The 24,828-nt window shown below is 36.8% G+C and overlaps 1 protein-coding gene across 1 annotated transcript in view; it reads left to right on the forward strand.

The window, feature by feature from the left end:
- Nucleotides 1–24,828, forward strand: part of LAMA2 (laminin, alpha 2) — a 283,511-nt gene that overhangs the window by 236,901 nt on the left and 21,782 nt on the right. The window contains exons 45-54 of the mRNA XM_009999216.1: nt 1,061–1,215; nt 2,721–2,864; nt 3,716–3,849; nt 8,392–8,551; nt 13,073–13,197; nt 15,209–15,371; nt 17,719–17,863; nt 19,761–19,899; nt 21,557–21,568; nt 23,957–24,077. Coding sequence (XP_009997518.1) covers nt 1,061–1,215; nt 2,721–2,864; nt 3,716–3,849; nt 8,392–8,551; nt 13,073–13,197; nt 15,209–15,371; nt 17,719–17,863; nt 19,761–19,899; nt 21,557–21,568; nt 23,957–24,077 — 1,298 coding nt within the window. The remainder of the gene's footprint in view (nt 1–1,060; nt 1,216–2,720; nt 2,865–3,715; nt 3,850–8,391; nt 8,552–13,072; nt 13,198–15,208; nt 15,372–17,718; nt 17,864–19,760; nt 19,900–21,556; nt 21,569–23,956; nt 24,078–24,828) is intronic.

Genomic DNA, 24,828 nt, shown 5'->3' on the forward strand with positions numbered 1-24,828 from the left:
TTTATTGTGCCTTCTCCAGTAAATAATATTCACTGCTAACCACTAGAGCTTCTGCATGGTGCTCTACATTTCACATCCATTGAATAGTTAAATAGTTACTTTTTAAAAACTCTGAGAGAAAGTGTCTTGGTAACTAGTTTCACTTATGTTAAACCTTAAGAATCATCTTGAAGGTTTGATATGAATGCCTGGAAGGCTTTTCAAAAACTATATATCCAGACTTTCATGCTTTCTATTATTATTATTATTACTATTACTACTACGACGACGACTACTACTACTACTTGTTATTATTATAATCATCATCATCATCATTCAGTGTACATTATTCTAGTAAATGCAGGTTTGTCCCTCTCAGTGTCATCCACACAACCCCATAGCTTCATGCTAGCCAAGTGTTGCAATCCTTGGATCTACTGATTAGTCTGAGGGCCTTGTTCACTGGTTGTATAGTGAAAGGAAAAAAAGTAATTTGAAGCTTAAAGCAAAAATATTATTGTGAAATTATTAAACTCACTTGAAAAAAAGAAAATATTTGCAGTGTACTCTGTTTTTTAATCTGCTTTCAGTACACATACAGAATTCTAAACTTGTGACCAGAACAAAGCCTTTTTCTAGTTTTGGCTGTTGTAATGCATTCAAGAATTAACTTCAAGTTAATTGTTTCAGACATTACTAATGGAAGCTAACCAGTTTTCATGAATCTAGCATTTTTCTTCAAAACTGGAATTAAAAATAAAATAGAAAGGAAATACTTCATCTATAAATGTATTTTGTTGCAGGGAATATTTTCCGTTAGTGTCATCCTCACCTGAAACATACTTAATGCTTTAAAATACTTCTTTAACTCCTGTTTGCTACTATTACTACTTTAACATTATTCTAAGTATTCTTAAATTATTTTATTCTGTTCATGTAGCTTCCTAGTCTGTGTGTACCTCATAGTAGCACAGTCACCTGAGTATTGAGTATGTAGAATTGTCTTTGATTTTATTATTGGAATGTATAATTAATCAGCGATACTATATTCTAAAATTCTGCCTTGTTCTTTCTTGTGAAGTTGCTGATGCAGATTCTAGTATTAAAACCCTAGAAAAGGAAGCAGATCGCTTGCTAGATAAAATCAAGCCAATCAAAGAACTTCAGGATAACATAGGGAAAAACATCTCCCAGATAAAAGAGCTGATAAACCAAGCTCGGAAGCAAGCCAATTCGGTAAGCTCTTTTTCTCAGTAAGTTGACCTTTTAGAGTATTGCTGGGATTTTATTTTCTGCTTTCCTGCCTTTTTTCCACAGAGTGAATCCTTTCTAATTCTAAACATGTGACAAGAGACCAAATAACGGAGTATAATTTCTCAGATAAACAGACAATGTTCTCATGATTTTTCACTCCGGTTCATGTTTCTTCATTTACAACATGGCCTTGTTAAATGGATAATATCTGTAAGAATGTATATGGAAAGCTTATTGTTTAAGAAGCACTGTGGGTGCACAGGAAGAGTCACACCATTGCTGATTTTTTGTGAGAAGGAAAAGGTGTTTTTTGCCTCAGCACTGACACTAAGTCTCTGCTTCTATTCCCTGGGAATAACACCAGCTCCAGCTCACTGAAATTGCTGAATATATATTTGTTTTTCCTATTTGGAGTTTGGAGTCTATCTCCCTGACTCAGTAATATTATATGCTTGTGGATCAACTGGTTAATACTAAGGTTATTCAGCTTGTGACCTAATGAAGATGATACTTCTGAGAGCTTCCTGAAAAATAGTTAAAAAAATAAAAATCTACAGAATACTAGGATCTAGGGAGGAAGTGTATTCCACATACTTGATTAAATTTGCCGGTGATAGAACGACAGGCTACAATGATGATGTGACATTCATCTTCTGTCTACAGGCTTTGAAGTATGTAACTGCTCAGCATTTCTAAAATATGGAAATTTTAAGTTGGGTCACATGATGGATCTTCTTTTTGACAAAGTCTGCTCTAAGCATAAGTTGATACCATTATGTATCTTTAACACATAAATACGTCTAGCTGGAATTGAAATACCATTGTACTGTCATTATGTCTATGCTGGCATTATGAAAGCAAGCAGTATACTGGGGTTTTTTATCTGTGCTCAGAGCCTGGGGAAACTAGCACACATATCTAAATGCATATGCCACTCAGCTGTGAAAGTGAAACTTAGTTATGAATACCAGCTCCATTAGGGGCTATGTAAAAGCAGTGATAGGCACAACTGTTGGTTTAAAAATAATTGTTAAAAGGTGTCTTAAGTTGGCATAATCAAAGGTATTACAAGGGAAAAATACATCATCCTGTCTACCTGCTAGCAATGTACTGTTATCCCTTCAGGAGTGGTGCTTATTTTCCTTGCGGCACGTTCTACTTATAGTTTATCTCTACTTCTAGAGATAGTCTATAAGGAGGCTGCTTGCATTAGACCAGTATATATTCTAGCTATTTTTAAACCATACAGTTTGTCTTTTCAAATCTGAATACCTGAAAGGACTTTTCTTTTAATAAACAATCTCAGAAAGAAAATTCCATTTCTACCTTCTATGCATATCCATGCAACTCCCTGGTTCATGTAACACAGAATTGGGAAGGAAGGAAAAATCAATGCTAGCATTCTTAGAATTATTTGGAAGTATCAAAAATTATTTCTGGAATAATAAGCAGTAAACTGAATTCTTTCTGCTATGCTCTTTTTGAAGATCAAAGTGTCTGTGTCCTCTGGAGGCAATTGTATTCGCACATACAGACCAGAAATTAAGAAGGGAACATACAACACCATCGTTGTAAATGTGAAGACTGCAGTTGCTGATAATCTGCTTTTTTACCTTGGAAGTGCCAAGTTTGTAAGTCTTTCTCCTGTATTTTTTTGGTCAGGGTCGCTCAATCAAATCAGACTATTGACAAATGCAGAAGATGAGAAAGGCACTTCAAAGCCTTCAAAGTAGCAATATAGGGCCCAAAATAATCTTTGGTATTAATATAGAGATTTCTAAACTTTGACCACAATCTTTTATTTTTTATTTCTTTTTTATTTTAGCTAGATATGAAATGGGAGACTTGTATATGGACTGCATTAAAGCTTTAAAATTCACAGTGTTACCAGGGTAACTTTGGGGTTAGTTGTGGGTTTTCCCTTAGGAATGAAGTGACGAATCGTCTTGCCTCTGTCAAAGCTCTTGTTTATTGTAATTTTAAGTCAAGACTACAATTCTAACCATAATAATTAATGATTCAGTTTCCCATGAGCTCTGTAACAGACAGACCTCTAGAATAATCAATAATTCGGCAGACAGAAGGAAGAGGCTATATAGATAGCATCAGGTATTTGCCTAGAACACTGACATCTTTCTGCCATCCAATGGATGTTTTACGAACAACATTACTCTGAGTTAAATCCTTCTCTTGATGGCTACAATATCAACATTTCTGTAAGCCATAGAATCATAGTCTATCAGCCATTTACTGCCTATCACTGACAGCAGTAATTTGCCATTGTTGGCTTAAGATTCCTTGTTTGAACCAATGAAAGGAGAAATTGCCTCAATTTAGATCACTGTGAGAATTAATGTTCATACTTTACTGTTTATATATGGTTTTCTGGTGCCTCGTTAGACCTTCTGAGATGCAAAGAGTTCTAGAAAGCTTCCTTTAATTAAAGTATGAGATAGTTTCTATTTTCATGTTTTACTTTTAGACTGACTTCTTAGCCATAGAGATGCGCAAAGGCAAAGTGAACTTCCTGTGGGATGTGGGATCTGGTGTTGGACGGGTAGAGTATCCAGATCTGACCATTGATGATGGGTTTTGGTACCGGATTGAAGCCTCTAGGCAAGTATATATTTCAGTTCCAAGATTAGGCTCCTAAAGAGAAAAAAAAGCTAAATTTAACCAGTTCTGCTTCTGATTCACTGTCCTCAAGCTGGCATAACTCAGGTGTGTTGAAGTCTTTGCTATGCTTGAAACATTGATTTAAAAAAAAAAAAAAAAAGATGATGTCATAAATACAAGAAATTTTAGTCTGGTTTAATGAAAGCTTTTGAAACTACTTCCAACAGTACCAAAAGTGTACACACCACAATTACTATTGAAATGTGAGTTGTTCTGTGTCAATAATTTATTTTCATCACACATTTGCCCTCTGGCATAAACAATCTATGATTGCTTATATTCCCTTCTGTTTGCCCATCACTCTATCAAATATCTTCTTCAACTTGCTTCATTTTAAAATCAGTTACAGGTTTTGACACTCAGTTACCTATTGTTCTTTTCTCCTTGACTTTCAGAGCAGCTTTTCGGAATTTCTGGTTTTGATACAGTAGTGCAGATGAATGGTCTGTTGTACACCAATACCTTGAGTATTACTCAAAACTTCATTTCCATAGGCAGAATGTCTCTTCAAACTGGAGATGTTTTTAAAGATATGGTGGATGAAAAGTCAAAGATAAAATATTCTGGAAAGTTAAACAATGCTTTCTAATTTGAAATCAGATGTTGAATGCTTTTGAACTTTAGAAATACAGATACCTTAATATTCAAATTTCACGGTTTTTAGTTGAAGCTTTTATTTTCTATTCAAATAGAAAACACATTATATTGTGTAGTAATTACAGCACAAGGATTACATAACTTCAAATACTTTATCTTCTACTTCTGAACAGATCTTAGTAGTTTAGATAACATCATTTATATATTTGATATGAAGCTGAGTAATTCGTCTTGCATCATTACTGAAAATTTCACATAGTATTAAACATAGGAGGAATAACATAACCAGAAAATAAGAGAAAGAAGGACACAGAAAACAAAGCACCATAATGCCAGTTACATCAATAGCTCTCAGAGGAGGAAATGGCATCCAGTTTAAATAGTTTAGTGAAATTACAGAACAGAGCAGAGAATTAAATAAAATTATGACACTGTCTTCAGAAGCTGGCTTAATGAAACCCTATTACTAGGAAAATGCAAACTGGTTTATGATACAAATTGTTGAAATTTTCACCAGTTCATGTTGGGCATACTAAAATAGCTTTGTGACACAGTAATGCCAGACTTCCATTTGTAAGAAAGCTGCTCCAGCAGAATATGGAGCCAGGATATGGTATAAAAATTCACACATCCTACAAAAGCACATTGCCTATTAAGCTGGTTGTTCTGTTTATATAGGGTGTGCGTGCCATTAGTTTTGAACAAACTGCTGGATCAGCTGTTTAGAACAATTACAGCTGCACAAATTTGAAGTACAGAGGAGTGGTTAGGAGAATTACATTGCAGAGATATTAGTTGGATTTGTGGGATTAGAATGAAGAACTTGGGACTGATTTTGCATTCTGAAGGCACACTTCATAAACCACATAGCCTACTGAACATTCTTCAACCTTGAACATATTCGTCCATTTAGTAACTCCCCTCTGACTCCATAGGCTGTTGGAGAGTTTTACTCATTTTATTCTCTCACCATTTTCCCTCCAAATTTCTTCTCAATTCCAGCCACAGACTTTTTAGCAACCTGACCGAGCTGCCTCAACAGCTAGACCAAGGCATCCACTTAGAATAGGGACTTAAGATGAAAGTCTGGCCTTGCTGATTTTGCCACTGATTAGGGTGGTGACAGGCATTGCTGCACAATAATAATTATATGGTAAGTTTAAAGGTTGAGAACAGTTCTTACTCAAGGATCCTAAAGGGCCTTGGAAAGAGAAGATGTGGTAGTATAGAGGTTGTGAAATTCTCAAGGTCACTCTGCATAGACAATGACATCTAAATATGAAAAAACTGACTATTGAGTGGTGATAAGAGATGTTCAGTTCAGTTAACATCTTTTCTAAAATTTCCAGTGTGTTATGAACAATGTGATAATGACTGCATCTGTTTTCAAGGGGTAGCTTCAATTTTCAACACCTTTTCATTTAAAGCATGCTAATACTTTGCATTTTATTGTATATGCAGATTTTATAATGGATTTGGGTTTTTTCCTGGAATTTATTTATTCCTATAGAAATTCCCTATACTTTGATGGTACAGGAATTTAACCAATGTCACAGTTACTTAATTACTTACAGAGGCAAATCTGATTGGCATCAAGAACTGCAATCAATCAAAGTATCAATTAACAAAGGAAAATCAGGCATAACAGTGTGTGACAAAATTATTTAAAGCAGGTTTGCAACATGCAAACAATGTCAATATTGTGAAACAAATGATGAGGATCACTAGATCAGTGAAACAATGTTGCTTGATTTCAGCAGATTTATCTCAGTTAGAAGCAGGACCTGATTAATTGTGATTTTAATGAAATGTGTTTTAAGTATTGCCATTGTTTTAATTGTTAATGACAGTTTAAGCAGTGCCCTTTCTTTGAGGACAAAGGACACTTGAATCCCAAGTTCACTGTAGACACATCCAGCCCAGCTCAGCAAGAATTCAGTCTTCAACTACTGTGGCAAATGTAGGCCATACTTCCCAGTGAAGATTTTCTGTGCTCTCAAAGCGTCAAGGAGCAAAGGTTTCTAGATGGCATTTTGTAATCCAGTGTTGGTGACTTGCAGACGTCATCTCATTTACATCATGCATCGCCTAGGCAGTATGTAGATGATGATCAGCCACACAATGATGGTACATCTTCTATAACCCACCAGTTTTTCTGGTGAACTGACTATCACTAGAACAATATCTCCTAAACTGATGACTTGTCATGCACAGGGTAGCAATGTCTTTCTGCTGTCGAGTTAGCCAAGTTCTACTTTCAAGCTTAATTGTCCTCCCCAAATAAAAGAGAATTATTTATGGAAGAGACTCCTTTGTTAGCATTTCAGTCTGTTTGAAGATGAAAGACATCCATGCTATTTGTGACATATAGGACACCCTAAAAAGTGTCAGTCTACTCATTGGTTTCTACATTATTGCACTTGGATGTTTTTAAACTGGAATCTTAATTTCAGCACAATATATATTGAAGGTGCCAATTACTTTCTTGCAGGGAGCATCAAACTTACACATTTAAAAAAAAAAATAAGTCTTTAGCTACTCTTGGTCTTTAAACAATCACTACCTGGAGAATGTGTATCCTTTAAAGGGCTTCATATCAATAAATCATATGTAAAAAATAATGGAAAAAACTTGAAATTTATGCTGCATAGAAAGCTATCTGCCTAGCACTCAGTTGTTTTTTGGAATAAAAAGGAAAATATTGTAATTAAAAGGAAATTTGTCAAAAAAAAAAAAAAAAGCATTTAGAATAATGTGGATGGTTTTGGCCCACTAGATTAAAATGATTGGGAGCAACTACATGTTTGCATACCCCAGATGTCACTTAGGAGATTCCCCAGGCAACTAAGAGTCTCATCCATGTGGTTTTCAGAGCTGCCAGATTAATATAATCAAAGATCTTCAATGTTTTTTTGCAAATATGCATTTTTCACATTGAAAACCTTGAAATGTCTGACTACAAAGCAGGCAAGATGGCATAGATCTACAAAGGTATTCCCCATTGTTTGGAAACTCTCAGAATTACTTTGCAATCCTGCTTCATGGTTCAAGAGAAATTTGTTGAAACTGAAATGTCTCAACTCACTGTTTTTTTAAATTTATTTTTAAACGTAAGTGGCTTTTTTCCAGTTCTATGTTATTTCATAAGAAAACTGTCAACTCATTCTGGTTTTGGGGTAACAGATTCAGAGCCAAAGGGATTTCTGAAAAGTGCTTTTTAGACATAAAATTCTAATTAGATACAAAGGAATTTTGCATCTTTGATTGCACCAAAGCTCATGACTGTAGAACTCAAAGGTTTGGTTTATGTCGTTTGTTTTACTGTCTGGCTCTGACTTGATAGCATGGGGATGTAACTTTTCATCCAGAAAAGCCACACATAGAATTTTTTTGTGAATTTTATGCTTGTTTGATAGACTCCAGCACAGAAAATGCAAACCCTGTACATCACTGTGAAGGAAATTGAAGTACTTTATCACATGATCATTCATTTCAGTTCAAATATAATCTAATAAACCTTATAAAATTCAGAGATCTAATCTGTAACCTTGCCTGTATAATTTGTTTCATTAAGAAACAATTACTTAGCGTTAATTTCATCACAATAACTTAAAAATGCAACTTCTTTGTTTTAGCCAATGAAAGTTCCACTTCATCTGTGTAGTGAATTTTGTTCAAAAAGGTCATACAGGTGAGAAAAAAACCCTGGTTCTGTGATCATGTCTTTAACTTATGAAGCATAAGTGTCTATTCATTTGTATCAAAATGGAACATCATCAAATCAGTAATACATGCCTCTATGAAAAGATACAAACTAAAATGACTTTTCCAGTGTTTGGTTTAACTACTGACTGTATACTCAAATTATTTTGTTAAAATCTCTAGGACGGGGAAAAATGGCACGATATCGGTGAGAGCTCTGGATGGTCCTAAAGCCAGCATTGTGCCAGCCACCTTCAGCGCTGTCTCTCCACCTGGATATACCATTCTGGATGTAGATGCTAATGCCATGCTCTTTGTTGGTGGTTTAACTGGAAAAATAAAGGTATTGTCTTGTCTGGTGCTAATGTATTAACTGGCTGTTTTTGTGGACAATTTTCATTATTGCTTCCAGTAGAAACACAATACGTCTGTGGTGCTGTAGTAGCTGCTTTAGTAGTAGACAGGACACCTGCACTCTCGAAAGATTTTTGGGCTTTGCTTAGCCTTGTAGGTGCCCAAACCTGAAGTTTTCCTGCCCGTGCTGTTCAACCCGGTCTAGTGAGAGGTGTCCCTGCTCATAGCAGGGAGGTTGAAATCTGATGATCTTTAACATCCCTTCCAACCTTAACCATTCTAGGATTCTGTGATTCTCCTCAGAAGCCTGGTGGCTGGCTGGATTGATTGATGCAGCCCAAGCAACTAGTTTCTGCTGGATAGCTGAATGCTTTGCCTGGGACATACTGCTGCCCCAACAGGCTTTCAGTATCATTACAATAGGAATTAATTTCTGTTTCCATACATTCCTGGTCTCCTAATGATGGATATAATAATATATATTCCTTTACATTTACAGGTTTTTTTCTTTGAAATGTACCCACAGTATCACTTCCTCCTTTTCAGTCTGCTTTCTGCTTTATTTTCTTGATTTTTATTCCTGTTTTGCTCAATACTACCTTTCTTATTAACTGCTTCCTGCATCAGATCCTTGATCTATTTTCTCTTCTTTTTGCCTGTTAATTTTTCTGGTGACTGCTTCCACATTGCTTGTCTTGCTGGTAATGAATAGAAGATTTATGCCAAAGAGAAAGGCTGGAAATCTTTCAGAAAAAAAAAAAAAGAACTCAAATAACTACTAATTAGCATATATTTTCTAATGGCATTCATTACAAAATAATTTAAATGAAATATTCTATTCCTGATCAATATTTTATTTTTTAACGGTAAAATTATTTTTAAATCCTCATTTAGCATGCAAAAAAAGCTGACATTTAAACTTCCCCAAAGAGTGAAATCAAAGACCCTTTTTTTTTTTTTTCAGTCAGGTGTGAATACGTCAATTGTTGAAATAGCACAATATTTTACATTCCAGCTTTTTGGTTTTCAGAAAGTTCAACTGTCTAGATGGTTATGGTAAGGGAATATGTGGATAGGCATACTCGATTCTTACAGAAAATAGAGTGGGTGTGCATTTCAAGAGACAACAAGAAAATCAGAGGATACAGGAGGGACAGAGAATGTAGATTCCAGTTGCTTGAAACCAGTGTCTTGAAGTCCAGCTGTAGCTTCAAAGATGTCCATGCATTTTGGAGCACAGTTGGGTAACTTCACTTTAGATCTTCAGCACACACACAAAAAAATTCTTAGTAGGCTTGAACAATGACCAACGAACTTAACTGAGAGATATCTGACTTCAGCAAGCATTCACAGGAACAGGGAAAAAAAAAATACGATGTTTTGGGCTGGGAAATTGCAAGTCAGTACATATTAGTAGAACTCAGATCTACTCTCTCTGTTTTATGCAGAATGGATCCACAAAAGCATCAACATTTTCTACACCTAAAGATGCAGATGCAATGAATCTTGATGTTTGCAAGGGTGAAAATAACTTCCATTAATTTTCTTTTGTGTAATTTGATTTCATATGGGAAACAGACAAGAAAGTAAATTGAAAAATTTATTGGAAAATTACACATTAGGAAAAACAGCCTTCCTGTCACCTTCTTCTGTGTTCTTAAAGCCTGTTTAAGGCTTTAAGGTTCTGGTTTGCACTCTACCTTTCAGCTTTCTATCTAGAGGCAACTACGGGTGTTTGTTTCCTTCTGTTAGCCCTAAACAAGAACTCTCAAAAACATACTTCTAAAATGGATTAACAGTTGCTAAAAGTGTCTCTGGACTGCAGAGATTAGTGCCCTTTGAAAACCAGAATGGCTTCACTGGGCTTTCTGTACTCTGTCCCTTTGATCTGCTTTTCCAAGGGGAATGGAAACAAAGCAGAGAGAGGCGCTTTATCTCCCACACCTACTTTGTTTCTCAGCTTTCTTTCATTCTTGGATTTTTGCTTTTTTGTGCTTTTTGTGTCTTGATCCTCCAAAGGAGTCATGACATTTCAACCTCAAGTGCCAGCCTAAAACCAAACCTTACTTTAGTTTTATTTTATATTTCACTTTTGAATTATTAGAAGTAAAGTGAACCAAGCACTGAAACATAGTAATACCACTTACATGTTCACAGCTCTAGAACATTAAATCTCCTAGACCAGAGCTTTCACCTGATTTCTACTTGGGGAAAATAAAATAAAATTTTAAAAAATCTTGTGTTTCCATTAGGAATCCAGAGAATCAAAAATTATGCAGAAATTCAGCTACAGCTAATCTCTGCCACAATGTGAAGTAGTCTTGTGCCTAATCATAAGTTCTGCAGCAAAGCTGTCACATTAGACTAAGAAAATTTGTGGTTTACTCGATGTCATCTCTAGGTTTAAGTGTTATAAATATCCTGCTAAATAAAAAGCTTTTAGTATTATGGTTTGATGGTAGAATAAGTGAGGTGAAGCAAAGGTCCAAAGAGAGGTATGAACTATTTGAGTAACCAGGCCCCAAAGCTGCTACCTACCACTCCAATAAAAGATGTCACCACCTCCTAACAAAGGTCATTTCACTTAAATTGCACTGTCAGAGAAAAAAAAAAGTTTTAATTTTAAAATCTTTAGTGTTATATCTACTGCTTTTACTTCATGTTTAGTAGTAGTATTTATTTGGGGTATTTATTTTATATTTAAATGCAAACAGTATTTGCATAATACTTAGTCAAGAAGAATTAACGAACAATGAAGCTGAATGAAGTGTGTACATAGGAAAAAGATAAAGATTTATCAAAATCTCTAAAGGGAGAAGACTTCATGGGCTCTTAATATTTCCTGAATGTTTTTCTTTTTTCCTTTACTCAGCTACAATGAGGCAGAGGTGGGTAGTGAGGACAATTCAGCACATAAGAGAGTTCTAGGATCAAGTATGAGGAGCAATACTGAACAAAAAAAAACAGTTATGGATGTTGCAAAAGTCTGATGCCAGAACAGGTGTTTTCAACCTTAATAAGGGTTCTCCAAATATTTTCTGGAGAATTCTTCATTTGTTTCCTCTTGGTCAGGAAAACCATCCTGAATTATTTTCTTTCTCCAGGTACATAAAGACAAGGGCAGAGGTAGAAAAATTATGTATTATAAATTTGCTAGGGCTTGTATATTTGCCATTCAGGTTTTTAATCAGACTTGCTCTGTTCAGACACAGTCTGTGAGTTAAAAGTTAAATTATAACCTTACTTTTCTGGAATTTTGGTCATGATGTAGTACAGCTGTCAGGCTCACAAAATTGAGACCTTAACTGAGACTCTTTTCTAACACCATGAAGCCCTTTGGACATTTGTCAATGTCACTGATATTTTTTAAATCTCTCTCAGAAATCAGCTTTTTCATATAATTGGCTACTGGAGAGCTTTAGTTTTCCCTGGGATTTTGTCCAAATCCCTTTCAGCATGCATCTTTGCAGTGTATTCAAAAAGAAGGCTCATTTTCAGTTTTTATAAAACATCTTTCATCTGACTTGACTATACAACTATGATAGACATCTTGAATTTCTCAGAAGTGACATTAAGTTCATACTTTTTGCTAATTAAAACCTTTCCAATTACCCTGGGAAATATCACCAGCACATTAAGTCTTTTGAGTCATACTTTTCCTTCAATATTTTCAAGTTGCACTTCTCCATACTCACTTGCAAGATCTTAATATTCGTAATTGCTGTATGGAAAACAGCAGGTGTTTGTCTATCTCAAATAGCTAAGTATATAGGTTTTTCAATCAGCTCATATTGATGAAGTGAAATTTAAATGAAACTAGGTATTTTTAGAAGGATAATTTTGAGCTGAGTACTTTGTGTACCATCAAATATTACTATCTGAACATCATACTATGTTATGATCTAATGAGCTTTACCCCATGTGTGTGACCCTTGCTTAATGAGTTTTGATGGGATATGAGTTTTAATTGCTTTGCCATCTGCATTTCTTTCTGCATGAACTTTACAGGTATAACCAGTTGAGTTCTCAGTTGGTCTTTTAGCTTGGATTATCTCATCAACTTCCAGGATTTTTAGCATTAAGGACAGCACAAATAGTTTGCTTATTCTGTAGTGAGTGAGATTCCTCATAGTCCTTTCTGTGAAGACTTAGACAAAAACCCAGACAGAGGTTGAACAAGTGAGAGTGGGAGGTCTCTGAATAGCCAAGAAAGATGATGGTGATGTGGAAGCTGAGACAGCTCCTTGCTCTCCAGGAATCATTCTGCCTAGGCCTTTGCTGGAGTCTCACATATAAATGGACTTTTTCATGCTGACTGATACAAGGTTTAGCTTACGGTTTTGCTGATCATTTGTTCTATAAGACGGCTTGTCAGACTAAATGTTACTCTTTATATATAAAATAATAAGAATCATTTTCTGGTATTTGTGATTTTCATACCAGTTATGCTTTCAGACACAGTAGATCACTTCAAGTTGAATTCTAATGAGTTTTGCATTTTCTTTTGCAGAAGTCAGATGCTGTAAGAGTCACCACCTTCACTGGCTGCATGGGTGAAACCTTTCTAGACAGCAAGCCCATAGGACTGTGGAACTTCAGGGATATTGAAGGTGACTGCAAAGGATGTGCTGTCAGGTATGTAAAGCACTGTTTCTCATGCTCCTTTGGGAATCTGTCTGTGGTGACACTGTGGTTTGTTATAAGCAGCAGGAATTTCCACTGGAACTATCAAGTTCCAGCAGACAGAGGTAGTCTGTATACAATGCTGAGAATTGTAGGAGATAAGAAGTTAGGTTGCAAAAGGGGAAGCACCCTATCTGAGTATTAAATGTGGTCGATGTCTTAAAAGAATTAGGACTGTGTAACAGGGCTGTGATGCAAAAAACCCTGCTAACCAGTATCCAGGTTGAGTCCAAACATGAGAGGGTGAGATTCATAGTGGGACCAAGCCTGGCTCATGGCCATCAGTAGTGTGGGTACCTGCAGCTCTCAGGAAGCATGGGGAAGAGTGAGGTGCCTCAGGGGGGCTTTCACAGCCACCAGTGTAGTGAGCAGAGACCACCACAAGACAAAGTTGTTTTCTTCCTCAAAAGAGAGTGGGAAATCCCTTCCCTGCCAGTGACCTGAGGTTCCAGATAAGGTAAATGGCCCATTCACACAGAACCAGGATTCACATATATAGGCTTAGAACTCTCTTCAGGAATTTTAAGAAAACATGTTACTTCCTTTCTGAATGTGTCCTTGTCCTTAGAGAGCTGTCACCCATCTTCATTTGTCTTTCCCACTAAACTAATTTCGAGCACTTTCCTGTGCTATATCACAGCTTTAGAAACTGAGGGCCCTTATATAGAGGCACCACCTGATCCTACAGCACAGTCCTGGGAATGATCATGTAAAGAAGACAGACTCCAGGTCTCGCATAACCTTGTTTATAGTTTCTGACTTTCATGGTGACCCACTGCATGAAAGGAGCATTGTCCTCTTAGATGCTCCTGGATTTTTAGGGAGTTCAGCAGTGTCAGTATATGGTATAGAGTTCGTGATGCGTTAGGTAAAATAATTGTCTACGCAGTCAGGGTAGTTAAGAGTGGGCTAGGCTTAGCCTTTTGAAAGTGATGGAAATTCAGTTGTGAACAGAAACAATATTGGAAATACTTGAGGATTTCCTTGACTACAAATGCGGGCCCTTGACACTTATGAGGAAATTTAAGGAGCATGATGATGGATATACCTGTTTCAGTTCCAAGCAAGTCCTAGTGGAAATGTCTAAACCTTTATGTGTATCCCTACATAAATTTAATTTTTTCATTCATTAGTGATAGATCTGCTTGCTTGGAGCACCAGTGAGTGGGAAGAAGACTAAAAAAGTACAGGACTTGAGATTTGTAGAAAACTGTATTGAAAGCTCCCTTTTATCTTAATCCACTGTTCCAGTACCAGGAAGAGTGCTGTTCTGCAAAATCTATTTGCAGAAACTTAACTGTTAGTTATGGCTAGAGAGGGTAAAAGGACTACATTCAAGATCCTTCTATATGTGTCAGGATAGACGGGAAATGTTCCTACCCATTATTTCACATATTGTTCAAATGTAATTATGTTTCTGATTAAACCAAAAGATTGCTGCCTTGCAGCTATATGATCTGTGTGAAGGAAGTGGACAAGAGTCTATCATACAAATTGTATCAAACAATCTCAAAGCCTGATCTTTTCTATTCTGTAATGACAGGAGTTCCAAAACTGTGGAGGGACTGATGCTTCTGCCCTTGTGGTGTTTGTAATTTGTGGGTAAACAGGCAAAATCAATTTCCTAGGTTTGTAGTCTGGGACTCTCCAGAGGGTAAAATCACTTACAATAAAAATTCTAAGATTTATTACAAGATGAAAGAATATATAATGCTATTTTCCTTGAGGATTGCAAAATGAGTCATTACAGACTACATGCAACATGTTCCACTTGCATCTTCCTCCCAGAATTGTTTTTGTGTTGGACAGCCAGTGTGCTGACCTTACAGCTTCACTTGTCAGAACAGGGGTTTGATATAAAATCAAACCAAGGTCAGAAAAACTTTCAAGAGCTCCCCTTTCCTCCCACTTCTTTTTTAACCCCACATGGCAAAGAAAACTGGTTGGAATTCCTGCTTTTCAGCCCACAGGTGGCAGACGGTGAAGGGACAGTCCAGTTTGATGGTGAGAGCTACGCCATGGTGAGCCGCCCAATCCGTTGGAATCCCAATATTTCCACAGTCATGTTCAAATTCAGGACCTTCTCATCAAATGCCCTGATGATGTATCTTGCCACTGATGACTTGGTGAGAAAAGCCAGCTAAGCTCCACGCTCTGTTTTCATGCCATTTTTACAGTAGCTGAACTCATCATATGGAAAAAAAATAATAATTTAATGCAGCAGTGTCCTGGTTTGATGCTGCTTGGTGTGATGCTTCACTGCTTTCCAAGTGAAGAAAATGTTGTAGAGTGGAAGTTGACTACCTAGTGTTTTTACTGACTGGAGACCATTGTCAGACTGAGATGAATTCCAGCTTTTCTGAAATTATTAATTAATTTTAATTTCTTGCAAATGTTTACCCATGCAGCATTGCCAGTTGTGGTTGTACATTCATAGTTAAAAACATTGTAGTGGGAGAGAAAGGAAAATATGGGAAGACACTAGTCTTAGAAAGAAGTTCTACTGACATACAGAAACGATTTGTGTTTAATGCAGATTGACATTAAAGGGGAACTAAAGGATGCAACAAAAAGGGTGTGATGGTGATGACGTTTTCACAAGGTCAACAAATGGTGCCTTTACAGCTAAAATGAAGAATGGAAGCATTAGTTATAAAGCTGTTCCAGGTTTTTATTTACACCATTATCAAATGTATGTGGATAACAAGGAGATATCTAGCCGGATCCTCACATGAATCAGGAATAACTTAGCTTCAGCCTCTCTGACACAGATTGATGTGCATGCCTACCTGGGAACAGAGTCCCTTCCTTAGCCTTTCCATGTGAGACAGGAAATATGTCCAGCAGTTCTCACTAACATCTTGAAGAATTACTGAGCACCCATCATTTTACAAAAACTGTTTGTGTAAATCGGTGTTATTTCAGTTTCCTGTATTTTGGGAAAAAAATTTATCAGAATTCCTGGAACTATCAAGGAGGAGAGTGCTTCTCCTGACTGACTACAGTGAAAGATAACATTTTATTATGATAGCTACTTTAATAGTTTTTCCAATTAATTTTCCTAATTGAATATTGAAGGCATAATCAATGTAATTATTTCTGATTATTTTGTATAATCATTATTAATTTATCTAGTTTTGTAGAAAAATGATTTACTTGAACTTCTGAAAAGCACTGGTAGTTGGAAGAAATTGGTCCCTCATGCAATTTGTTTCTTAAGATATTGTCCCACTGACAAAAACTTTGAGGATGCCCTTTCTACTGATGGATGTGCATAGGCATCTAGAATGCTGCATTTGTTAAATTTTACTCTTCTTAATATAAACTTATATTTATACACATAACATTATTATCACAGTTTAGCATAAGTATTCAGCACACAATAAAGCATTTTCATTCCCCCTAGATCTGAGAACAGATGGAACTGACCATGAGAAAAATGATCACTAAAATTAAATTTTCTCTGGTAGATTCATGTACAGGATCGTAGTTCCATCTATGCTCGCATAATGTCTTTCATGCCGTCCAGTTTCCTGGCTAGTTGGGGGATCTAATTAATGTGTATAAGTGTATGAGGACTGGGCATCAAGATGGAAGGGACAGGCTTTTTTTGACTTGTGCCCTGTCATAGGATGAGGGGCAATGGATTCAAACTTGAGCACAGGAAGTTCCACCTCAACATGAGGAAGAACTTCTTTCCTGTAAGGGTTACAGAGCATTGGAACAGGCTCCCCAGAGAGGTTGTGGAGTTTCCTTCTCTGGAGACTTTCAAGACCCATCTGGATGCATTTCTGAGTGACCTGCCCTAGATTTGGTCCTGCAATGGCAGGGATGTTGGACTCAATGATCTCCTGACATCTCTTCTAACCCCTAACATTCTGTGATTCTGCCAGCTCTTTCTCTGTCAATGCTGTGATGTATACTATTGCTCCAGGCAAACATCTCCGGTTACTGCCTAGATATTGGTGTTAGTGGTTGATGAACAAAATAGTTCATAGCTCTCTGCTGCTCCGTCAGTAAAGGCTACTGATAAAGTAAGACAGTTTTACCATCTTTACTGTTCTTTTTCTACTTTGGGCTTTTAAATCTAGCTGAGATATGTAGAAAATACACTGCAGTATGGACATATATTCAAATCTGAGGATTAGTTTCAAGTAACTAGAGTGTATATTTCTGTCTTCAGTCAAAAAAAAAAAAAAAAAAAGTATAGACATCCCAGCAAAACTCAAGCTATGTTGTTAGTGAAATTCCAACAAAGTTAGCAATACAAAGAGAAAAAAAAAGGGAAAGAGAACTGGACAACAGCCATTCATACATTACAGTCCTGGGCAGTAAACACTGAAGCAGGTGATTTTAAAAGCTTGAAAAAAGTTGTCCGTTGTCAGTTAAAAAAAGTGTTTCTTTATGACAATATGCCTCTTACCAAAATGAACAAGAGTCATAATTTGTGTATCTAATCCTTTTCATTAACAGAAGGATTTCATGAGTGTAGAACTCAGTGGTGGGCGTATCAAAGTCAGCTACGATCTGGGTTCAGGTACAGCTTCTGTTGCCAGCAACCAAAATCATAATGATGGCAAATGGAAAGCTTTTACCCTGTCAAGAATTCAAAAACAAGGTGAGTTCCTGTGGTTTTAACACTGTGACATTCCCAGTTACCTATGCAGTATGGCTAACCATCTAATCATGGGGATGATGATGTGCAAAATTGCTGGAATTATAAAGTTCTACTGATTTAGCAAATTCTTTTACTTAGATTACAGGTGTGCTGAGTTGTGTGTGAGTGATTGCACTGTCAAACAGACCTTTCATGAAAGGTAGTTTAATTTTCAGTCATAATTCTGCATTAGAGTTGCATAAATTACATTCTGAAATGCTTCTGCATGAGGGGAAAAAAAAGTTTTTTCATCAGTTTCCCGATGTTGTTCAAAATCATTAAATAAATCTGTGTGGCTTTTGTTAGAACAGCAGTTGCTGTCATGCTGTACATGTTCAGCATATCCCAAAGCATTTAAAAAAGCAATGACCTTATTGCCCCTGAAGGCATTCTTCCTTCTCTGCCCTCCACAGTGTGAGCTCTCTACCTGACTTTGGCATCTCATGGCTCACTTTCATGTCATTTAGCTGAAGTAGACCTGGGAGCTGGGACACTGGCCAAAATAACTCAGAGCTTTCCATTACAGATTTGCTGCACCTTTAGAGGAGGAATACCTTGTTGCTAGCCAGTTAGTTTAGTTCATGTTTAACTCAGGAATTGTTAAGATAAAATACAATGTCACATAATTGTAGTGTATTCATACCATTAAAATGTATCATGCATTTATAAAGAAGATAGAAGTATAGATATGAAAGGAAATTTACTCTATTTACAGTAAGTTACAGCAGGAAAGTCTATCCCTCATTCACTTCTCTTTCACTCCTGAAAGCAGTACTTTGTTTCCAGGTTTTGCACATGCCTTCTCTCTTTTAAGGCACACATATATATATATATATTATATAAGTCATCTGCTGCTACAAGAGACTCATCTGTGGGGAGAGCTTCTATCAGAGAACACTATTCCTCATGTCTTCCCATTGCTCCTTCTTCTTCATGGGTTATACATGACGTCTTCCAGCAAGTCTTCCCTTTGAAATCTCCTAGGAGGTTGACAGGTCCTTCACCTCCAAACCAAATCTATTCCATCTCTAACCAGAAGTCAGGCTGGACAGTTTTTTAATTAAAATAAAGGTTCATTTCATTTGTTAGGTATGTAAGTGGGGAGGATGTGGGTGTGTGTACAGATTATAAACAATCTCTTGCATTTAGCTGTCTCAAGAAAAAAAAAAAAAAAAAATAAAAAAAATTTAAGAAGAAGCCTTTCTTTTCATCCCTATGGTATAATACTCCCTTCTTCCACAGAGGCTGCTCAGCACACCTCAGCATGTCATGTCTCCCTCATTGAACCTTGTATTCTATATCCATTAAAAATATACATGGAGCAAGCATTTAAATAGGATGGTTGCATATAGTGCATCACTGAGTCCAGACTGAGACTAGATATGACAGCAACTGACTTTTGGGCTGAAAATGGTTTAGAGTGACTGATCATCAATCTCTAAGGAATGTAATAACAATTTTAAACAAATTTTTACACTAAAAAATCCTGTTAAAGTGACAACCTTTGGACTGAAATCACAAATTAGATGCAAAATGATCTCTTCTGTCTTCAATTTGTCCTGAAGTGTTAGCTCCAAATTGCACTGACACAAAAAAGCATACCAGATTGAAACAGGTTTAGAAAAACAAAGCATACAGAATTGCTTTAGCTTTTCAGGTTGTTATGGAAACAGAGGAAAATACAAGTCCTATCCCCTGCCCATAATGACAATTTGGACATGCAGTGTCTTAGCTACACAATGCAGCCCCACCTTGCCTCTCCCCTTGCCTGCTTACCCTCCATGTGTTTATCTGTTGGTTTCTTACATGAAGCACCATTGTGTCTGATATTTTGAAACAAATCTCAAATCTCTTCCAGCCAACATATCAATTGTGGATATAGACACCAATGAAGAAGAGACCATAGCAACAACTTCTACAGGCAGCCACTTTGGGCTCAACTTAAAAGGGCATGAGAAAATATATTTTGGGGGACTGCCAACCCTGAGAAATCTAAGGTAACATGACTAAAACCTGTTTCTTTACCTTTGGTAAGGGAATGTAAATGCAGTGTAAGACAGTTCTCTGTATCTCTTTCTGAAGTTTACTTGCAGTAAGTGAATGGCAAGTCCCCAACATACCCTATATTGCCACAGCAGATCAGCACCTTACTTGCATACACTGTGTATTTCAGTGTATTTCACACAGCTCACATCACACATACATTGGAAATAGCAGTACCAATGCAGTACAGCTTCTCGACGCTGTGCAAGAACCCTGATGTAGATTGCTTTTAAGTATTTTTTATTGGATGAAATTGAATTTATTACTTCAGACTTAACGAACTGGCTCCATACCTCCACAAAATTAAGGACAAGTGTCTACTTGTGCCTGATTAGAAAAACTGGACTACAAACTACTCCTCATGGGATTACTTGTTAAATGGGTATAAAAATACTGTGCCTAGATATAATTTAAAATTTTTTGTTTTCTGGAGTTCTTCGGTTAAAGTCCTACTGTATTCAGGAATTAAAGCATATGATACAATACTTTTGATATTTTTAATGTAAAGAGAATGAAATATGGCAACATTTTCACTTGAGAAGCCTGACCCTGAATAAAATTCCAGTATTTATTTTTAAAATATTGCATGAAGTTATTTATTGGTGAGCTTTAGGTTAAGCTTTAATAAACTAAATAAATGGGATAACAGATACTTGAAGTTACTGAATGTATTACATGGCTTTAAATAGACCAAAAAACTGATGTAAGGTTTAAATGAATATTCAGCAGTTTTGCAATGACAAGAAGGAGAGAATTCTGTGCTACAATGAACAGATGAGCAACACAGACACAAGGCCATTAATTTATGTCAGCTTTAGCTACATGGCATAATAACAGCCTTGAAGTGGTCTTGTGCACAAGGAACTGTTGTGAGTCCACAGACTGTTCCGCAACTGAAAGAATGGATGCTTTTGTTAATTTATTAAGTTAAGAACTGACTTCTGATGTCAGATCACCCAGCAGTAAAAAGATATAACCTCTGTTTTACTCATTAACTTTTACTCATTTACTCATATAACCCTACATTATGTAATTGTGAAATCACAACAGTGCATAACAAAATGTCTAGAGCAATTATCTTCTGGCAAATCCTTTGAGGTTGCTTAAGAAAAGCAGGGTGCCACAGCTACTTGGACCTGTGGTAACCATTTTGCCTACAGCTATGATTTATCAGTCACTTGGGCAAGACGAATGTTATGGTAAATTACAATCAAGAACAGTGAAAAGGGGATTAGGGCAAAGCTGAGCTACTGCAAACAATAGATGCTGGAGTACCCATGACTTTGTAATTATCAGGTCATGTTAGTTCTGCCAAATTCTTTTACATGGTTTGCATTTACACACGACCAAGTAGAGCAACAGATTATAAAAGCTCTCTTAATATATTATATTTTAAGTTAGCTGTTTGCAGGGTAACCATGTTAATTATTACAGCCTGATAGTGTATATAGAAACTCACCATCCATTATGTGTTGTTTGTAAATTATGTATATTTGCTTCACTGTGAAATATTTTGAACCTTGCTAATAAGTGTCATTCGCTACAATTAATGTAACTTTCTTTTTGGTTTGTTGTTTTTGTTTTTTTTTTTGTCTTTCTCTCTCACCGTAGTATGAAAGCAAGGTAAAAATAATCAGATTACTTGCATGACTTGCATGTGTCTAGTAAGTGCAGCTTGAAAGCCCAGGCAGCCAAGCAGAAGCAGCGTGTGGGCAGTATTTACACCAGCTGTTATGCTAAGGCTGTTAATTCAGCGAGTTGCTCCTGCTGCAACAAGCAAAGCTGCTCCCAAGTGCTTAACACTGTCGTGTCACATGCTGTGCACACACAAACAACTTCTATTTTCCTCACGCAGCTGCTTGCTTCAGCTGTTTGTTTATGACACTGGAATGCCTCGGAGGCAGTGCTATGGTGAGTCCTGTTGCAGAGCTTGGTTCTGACCTAAGGCTGGAGAGAGCAACATAGTCCTGGGTCACACAAGGACCAGGCAAGTGGTTACCTAGGAGGTGCAGAATTTTGTCACATTTGCCATGTCTGAGTTTAAGAACAATGGAGAGGTCACCTATTTCTGACTGTTTGCAACTATCTGCATCCATTACTTTTGCTTTGATTAGGTTCAGATATTAATTGGACTTCCCTATGTTTTGCAGCTTAATTCCTGGCTTGAATGATAGAAATACAACTTCCTCTCCCAATCCTGAAAAAGATTATTTCCTCCCAAGCCCCAGATACCTGTCATTGTGTTCCCTTGAAACTGATCCTAGCTTAGCAAAAAAAACACAAACCATGCCAAGAATTTATGCAAGATCTGAATGAACTTGGACCTTCTTTTGTATGTTTTGGAAGGGAGCAAGGGAAAAGCAAGTCAAAGGAAAACAGCAAGCATGTGTCTAATGTTTGCAAGGATGTAGAGGTCATATGGTTTGCGAGTTGGAAGATAACAGCGACTTTTTGTAATGGGACAACATGAGGATGTCTGTGACTGGACAGGGCAGGAAGGGGATAGGAACATGGATGGTTTCTGGATGGCAAAGACAGGGTACTATGGGCATTTCTGAGATTGACATGGCAAAAGTGTTCTGCTGCTGGGAAGACGAGTCTGTGAAGGAACTGGGGAAGAGCTAGAAGTCAAAAATCAAAAGTGACCATTAGTGCATGACTGTAAATGAAACAGAATATGGAATATTTTAGCAAACCAGATGCTTACTTTCAGGGATGTAAATTTGCCAGCCAATACACCACTCTTGCTAGGATGACTGTAATGCAAAGAATGGCTTTCAGTATCAAAACATGCAGCTGAACAGTATCTGCGCAACATGGGTTTATTTTGTAATTTATATTCTTTAAAATATTTTCTTTCCTTCCAGGGAGCTGGAGTGTTTGGGTTTTTCCTCTCCCCACAACTTTTATTCCTTATTTATTTTCCAAATTAATTTTTCTCTCTTTGAACTGTTCATATTATTCAGATATTCTACTAAGCACTCATGGGTAACGTATGCAGATTTAACTAGTGCTTTTTTTTCTTTTTTGGATTTACTCTCCATGGTATGAATGGCAACTTTTTTTCTGAAGTGACTTTGTAAAGCTTTTCAAGCCTGTTTCCTATGCTGCCAGCAGTGGGGGTCTCACACTGGTGTTCCCAGCCCTGGCAAATCATAACTTTTGCATTTAAACATGTTAAATTTGGTGTTTCTTCCAGGGGTTTTCCTGTTTCCTTTGGAAATCGGCTGATGAACTATACCATAGAACTCTGTGATTCTAGGACAATATTTTCCTGTCTTGGATGGATAGTTAGCTTCTATAACAAACCCAATTACTTTTTGTTTCTTTAACTGCCTGAGAAAGTCAAATCTATGGCTGCATAAGAGAAAATATGTAGCAGTTTTCATATAAAAGATACTGGGAATACAAAATAGATTAAAAACAAATGTCAGTCCACCTGGACATACAGAATTTCTAATACATAAAAAAAACACAAAATAATTTTTTTTTGTCTTTGGCAAAGACTTTATCCAAAATGTTTGAGTGCTGCTAAAGTTTATCTTTCATTAGGATCTATCACACACAAAAGAGAAATGAAGCATGTCTCCCAGTTAAGTTTTCTCCTTATCATTATAATTTCCTAGCTTGCATCTTTCTGCTTTGCCTAAAGAAGAACTGCTTATTTCATAGCTCACTGCATTGAAACACCAAAGGTGACAGGCCTCCTTTACAAAAAAAAAAACAAAAACACCAAAAACCCAAAACATCTAAAGAAAGAACAGCTGGAAAAGAGGACTGTTTTTGACTGGAGATGACATTAATCTCTAGTTACACCTTTGAGTGATGCAAGACAGAGTGCAGTATGTGCTAATAGGTGGCAGAAGGCAAGATACATGTGTGTATTTAAAAAAAAAACCAAAAAAAAACCCCAACATTTGTGCATCTGAAGTGCATGTGTGTATGTCTGGCTGACTGTGTTCTCCCTAACCTCTCTTTTTGAAAATACATTGTACTTCTAAATTTTTTTAGGCCTGAAGTGATCTTGAAGAAATATACAGGTTGCCTCAAAGAGATTGAAATTTCAAGGACACCTTATAATATATTGAGTAGTCCTGATTTTGTTGGTCTGACCAAGGGATGCACACTAGAGGTTAGTTTGACTTCCATGTATTTCAGTCTTAATGGTATAAATGTTTTCTGGTTTCTGTTTTTATGGCATAATACATTAATTTTATGTTCAGACACACGTAGGGATCTAACCTGAGAATCAGAATGGTTATATTTAAGAGAAAGAGATGAATGAGTTTGATGAGCAAGTAGACCAGTTTTCCAGGTCCTGACTTCTTACACAGTATCCCTGGACAGTCGTGGTATCCCTACCCCTACAGGGTAAGATTTGCTGAAATGCTTAGCAGTGCTCTAGGTTTGTTTCAGTGGCCTAAAATGGGAATTACTGATATTAATGAGCTCCACATCAGCTACCAGTACAGCAAATCCAAATAAGTTTTTGTTGACCTGATGCTCTCCAAACATTTTTCTACAAAACATTGAACATTTCCTTTGAAATTACTCCAGCTTGGCCAGGCCAAAATAAAGATGAGTACCCTCTTTTGCTGCATTTATCACTAGTACCTCTGGCCTTCATCTGGTTGGTGAAAGGGCTGAAGAAAAAGTCCTGTGAGGAGAGGCTGAGGGAACTGGGATTGTTTAGTTTGAAGAAGAGGCTGATGGGAGATCTCATTGCTCTCTACAACTACCTGAAAGGAGGTCGTAGGGAGGTGGGAGTTGGCCTCTTCTTTCAAGTAAGTAATGACAGGATGAGAGGAAATGACTTGAAGTTGCACCAGGGAATATTTAGACTGGATATAAGAAAGAATTTCTTTACCGAAAGAGTGGTTGGA

This window comes from Chaetura pelagica, unplaced genomic scaffold (assembly GCF_000747805.2).
Source record: "Chaetura pelagica isolate M959 unplaced genomic scaffold, ChaPel_1.0 scaffold90, whole genome shotgun sequence".
In the NCBI taxonomy this organism is placed as follows: domain Eukaryota; kingdom Metazoa; phylum Chordata; class Aves; order Apodiformes; family Apodidae; genus Chaetura; species Chaetura pelagica.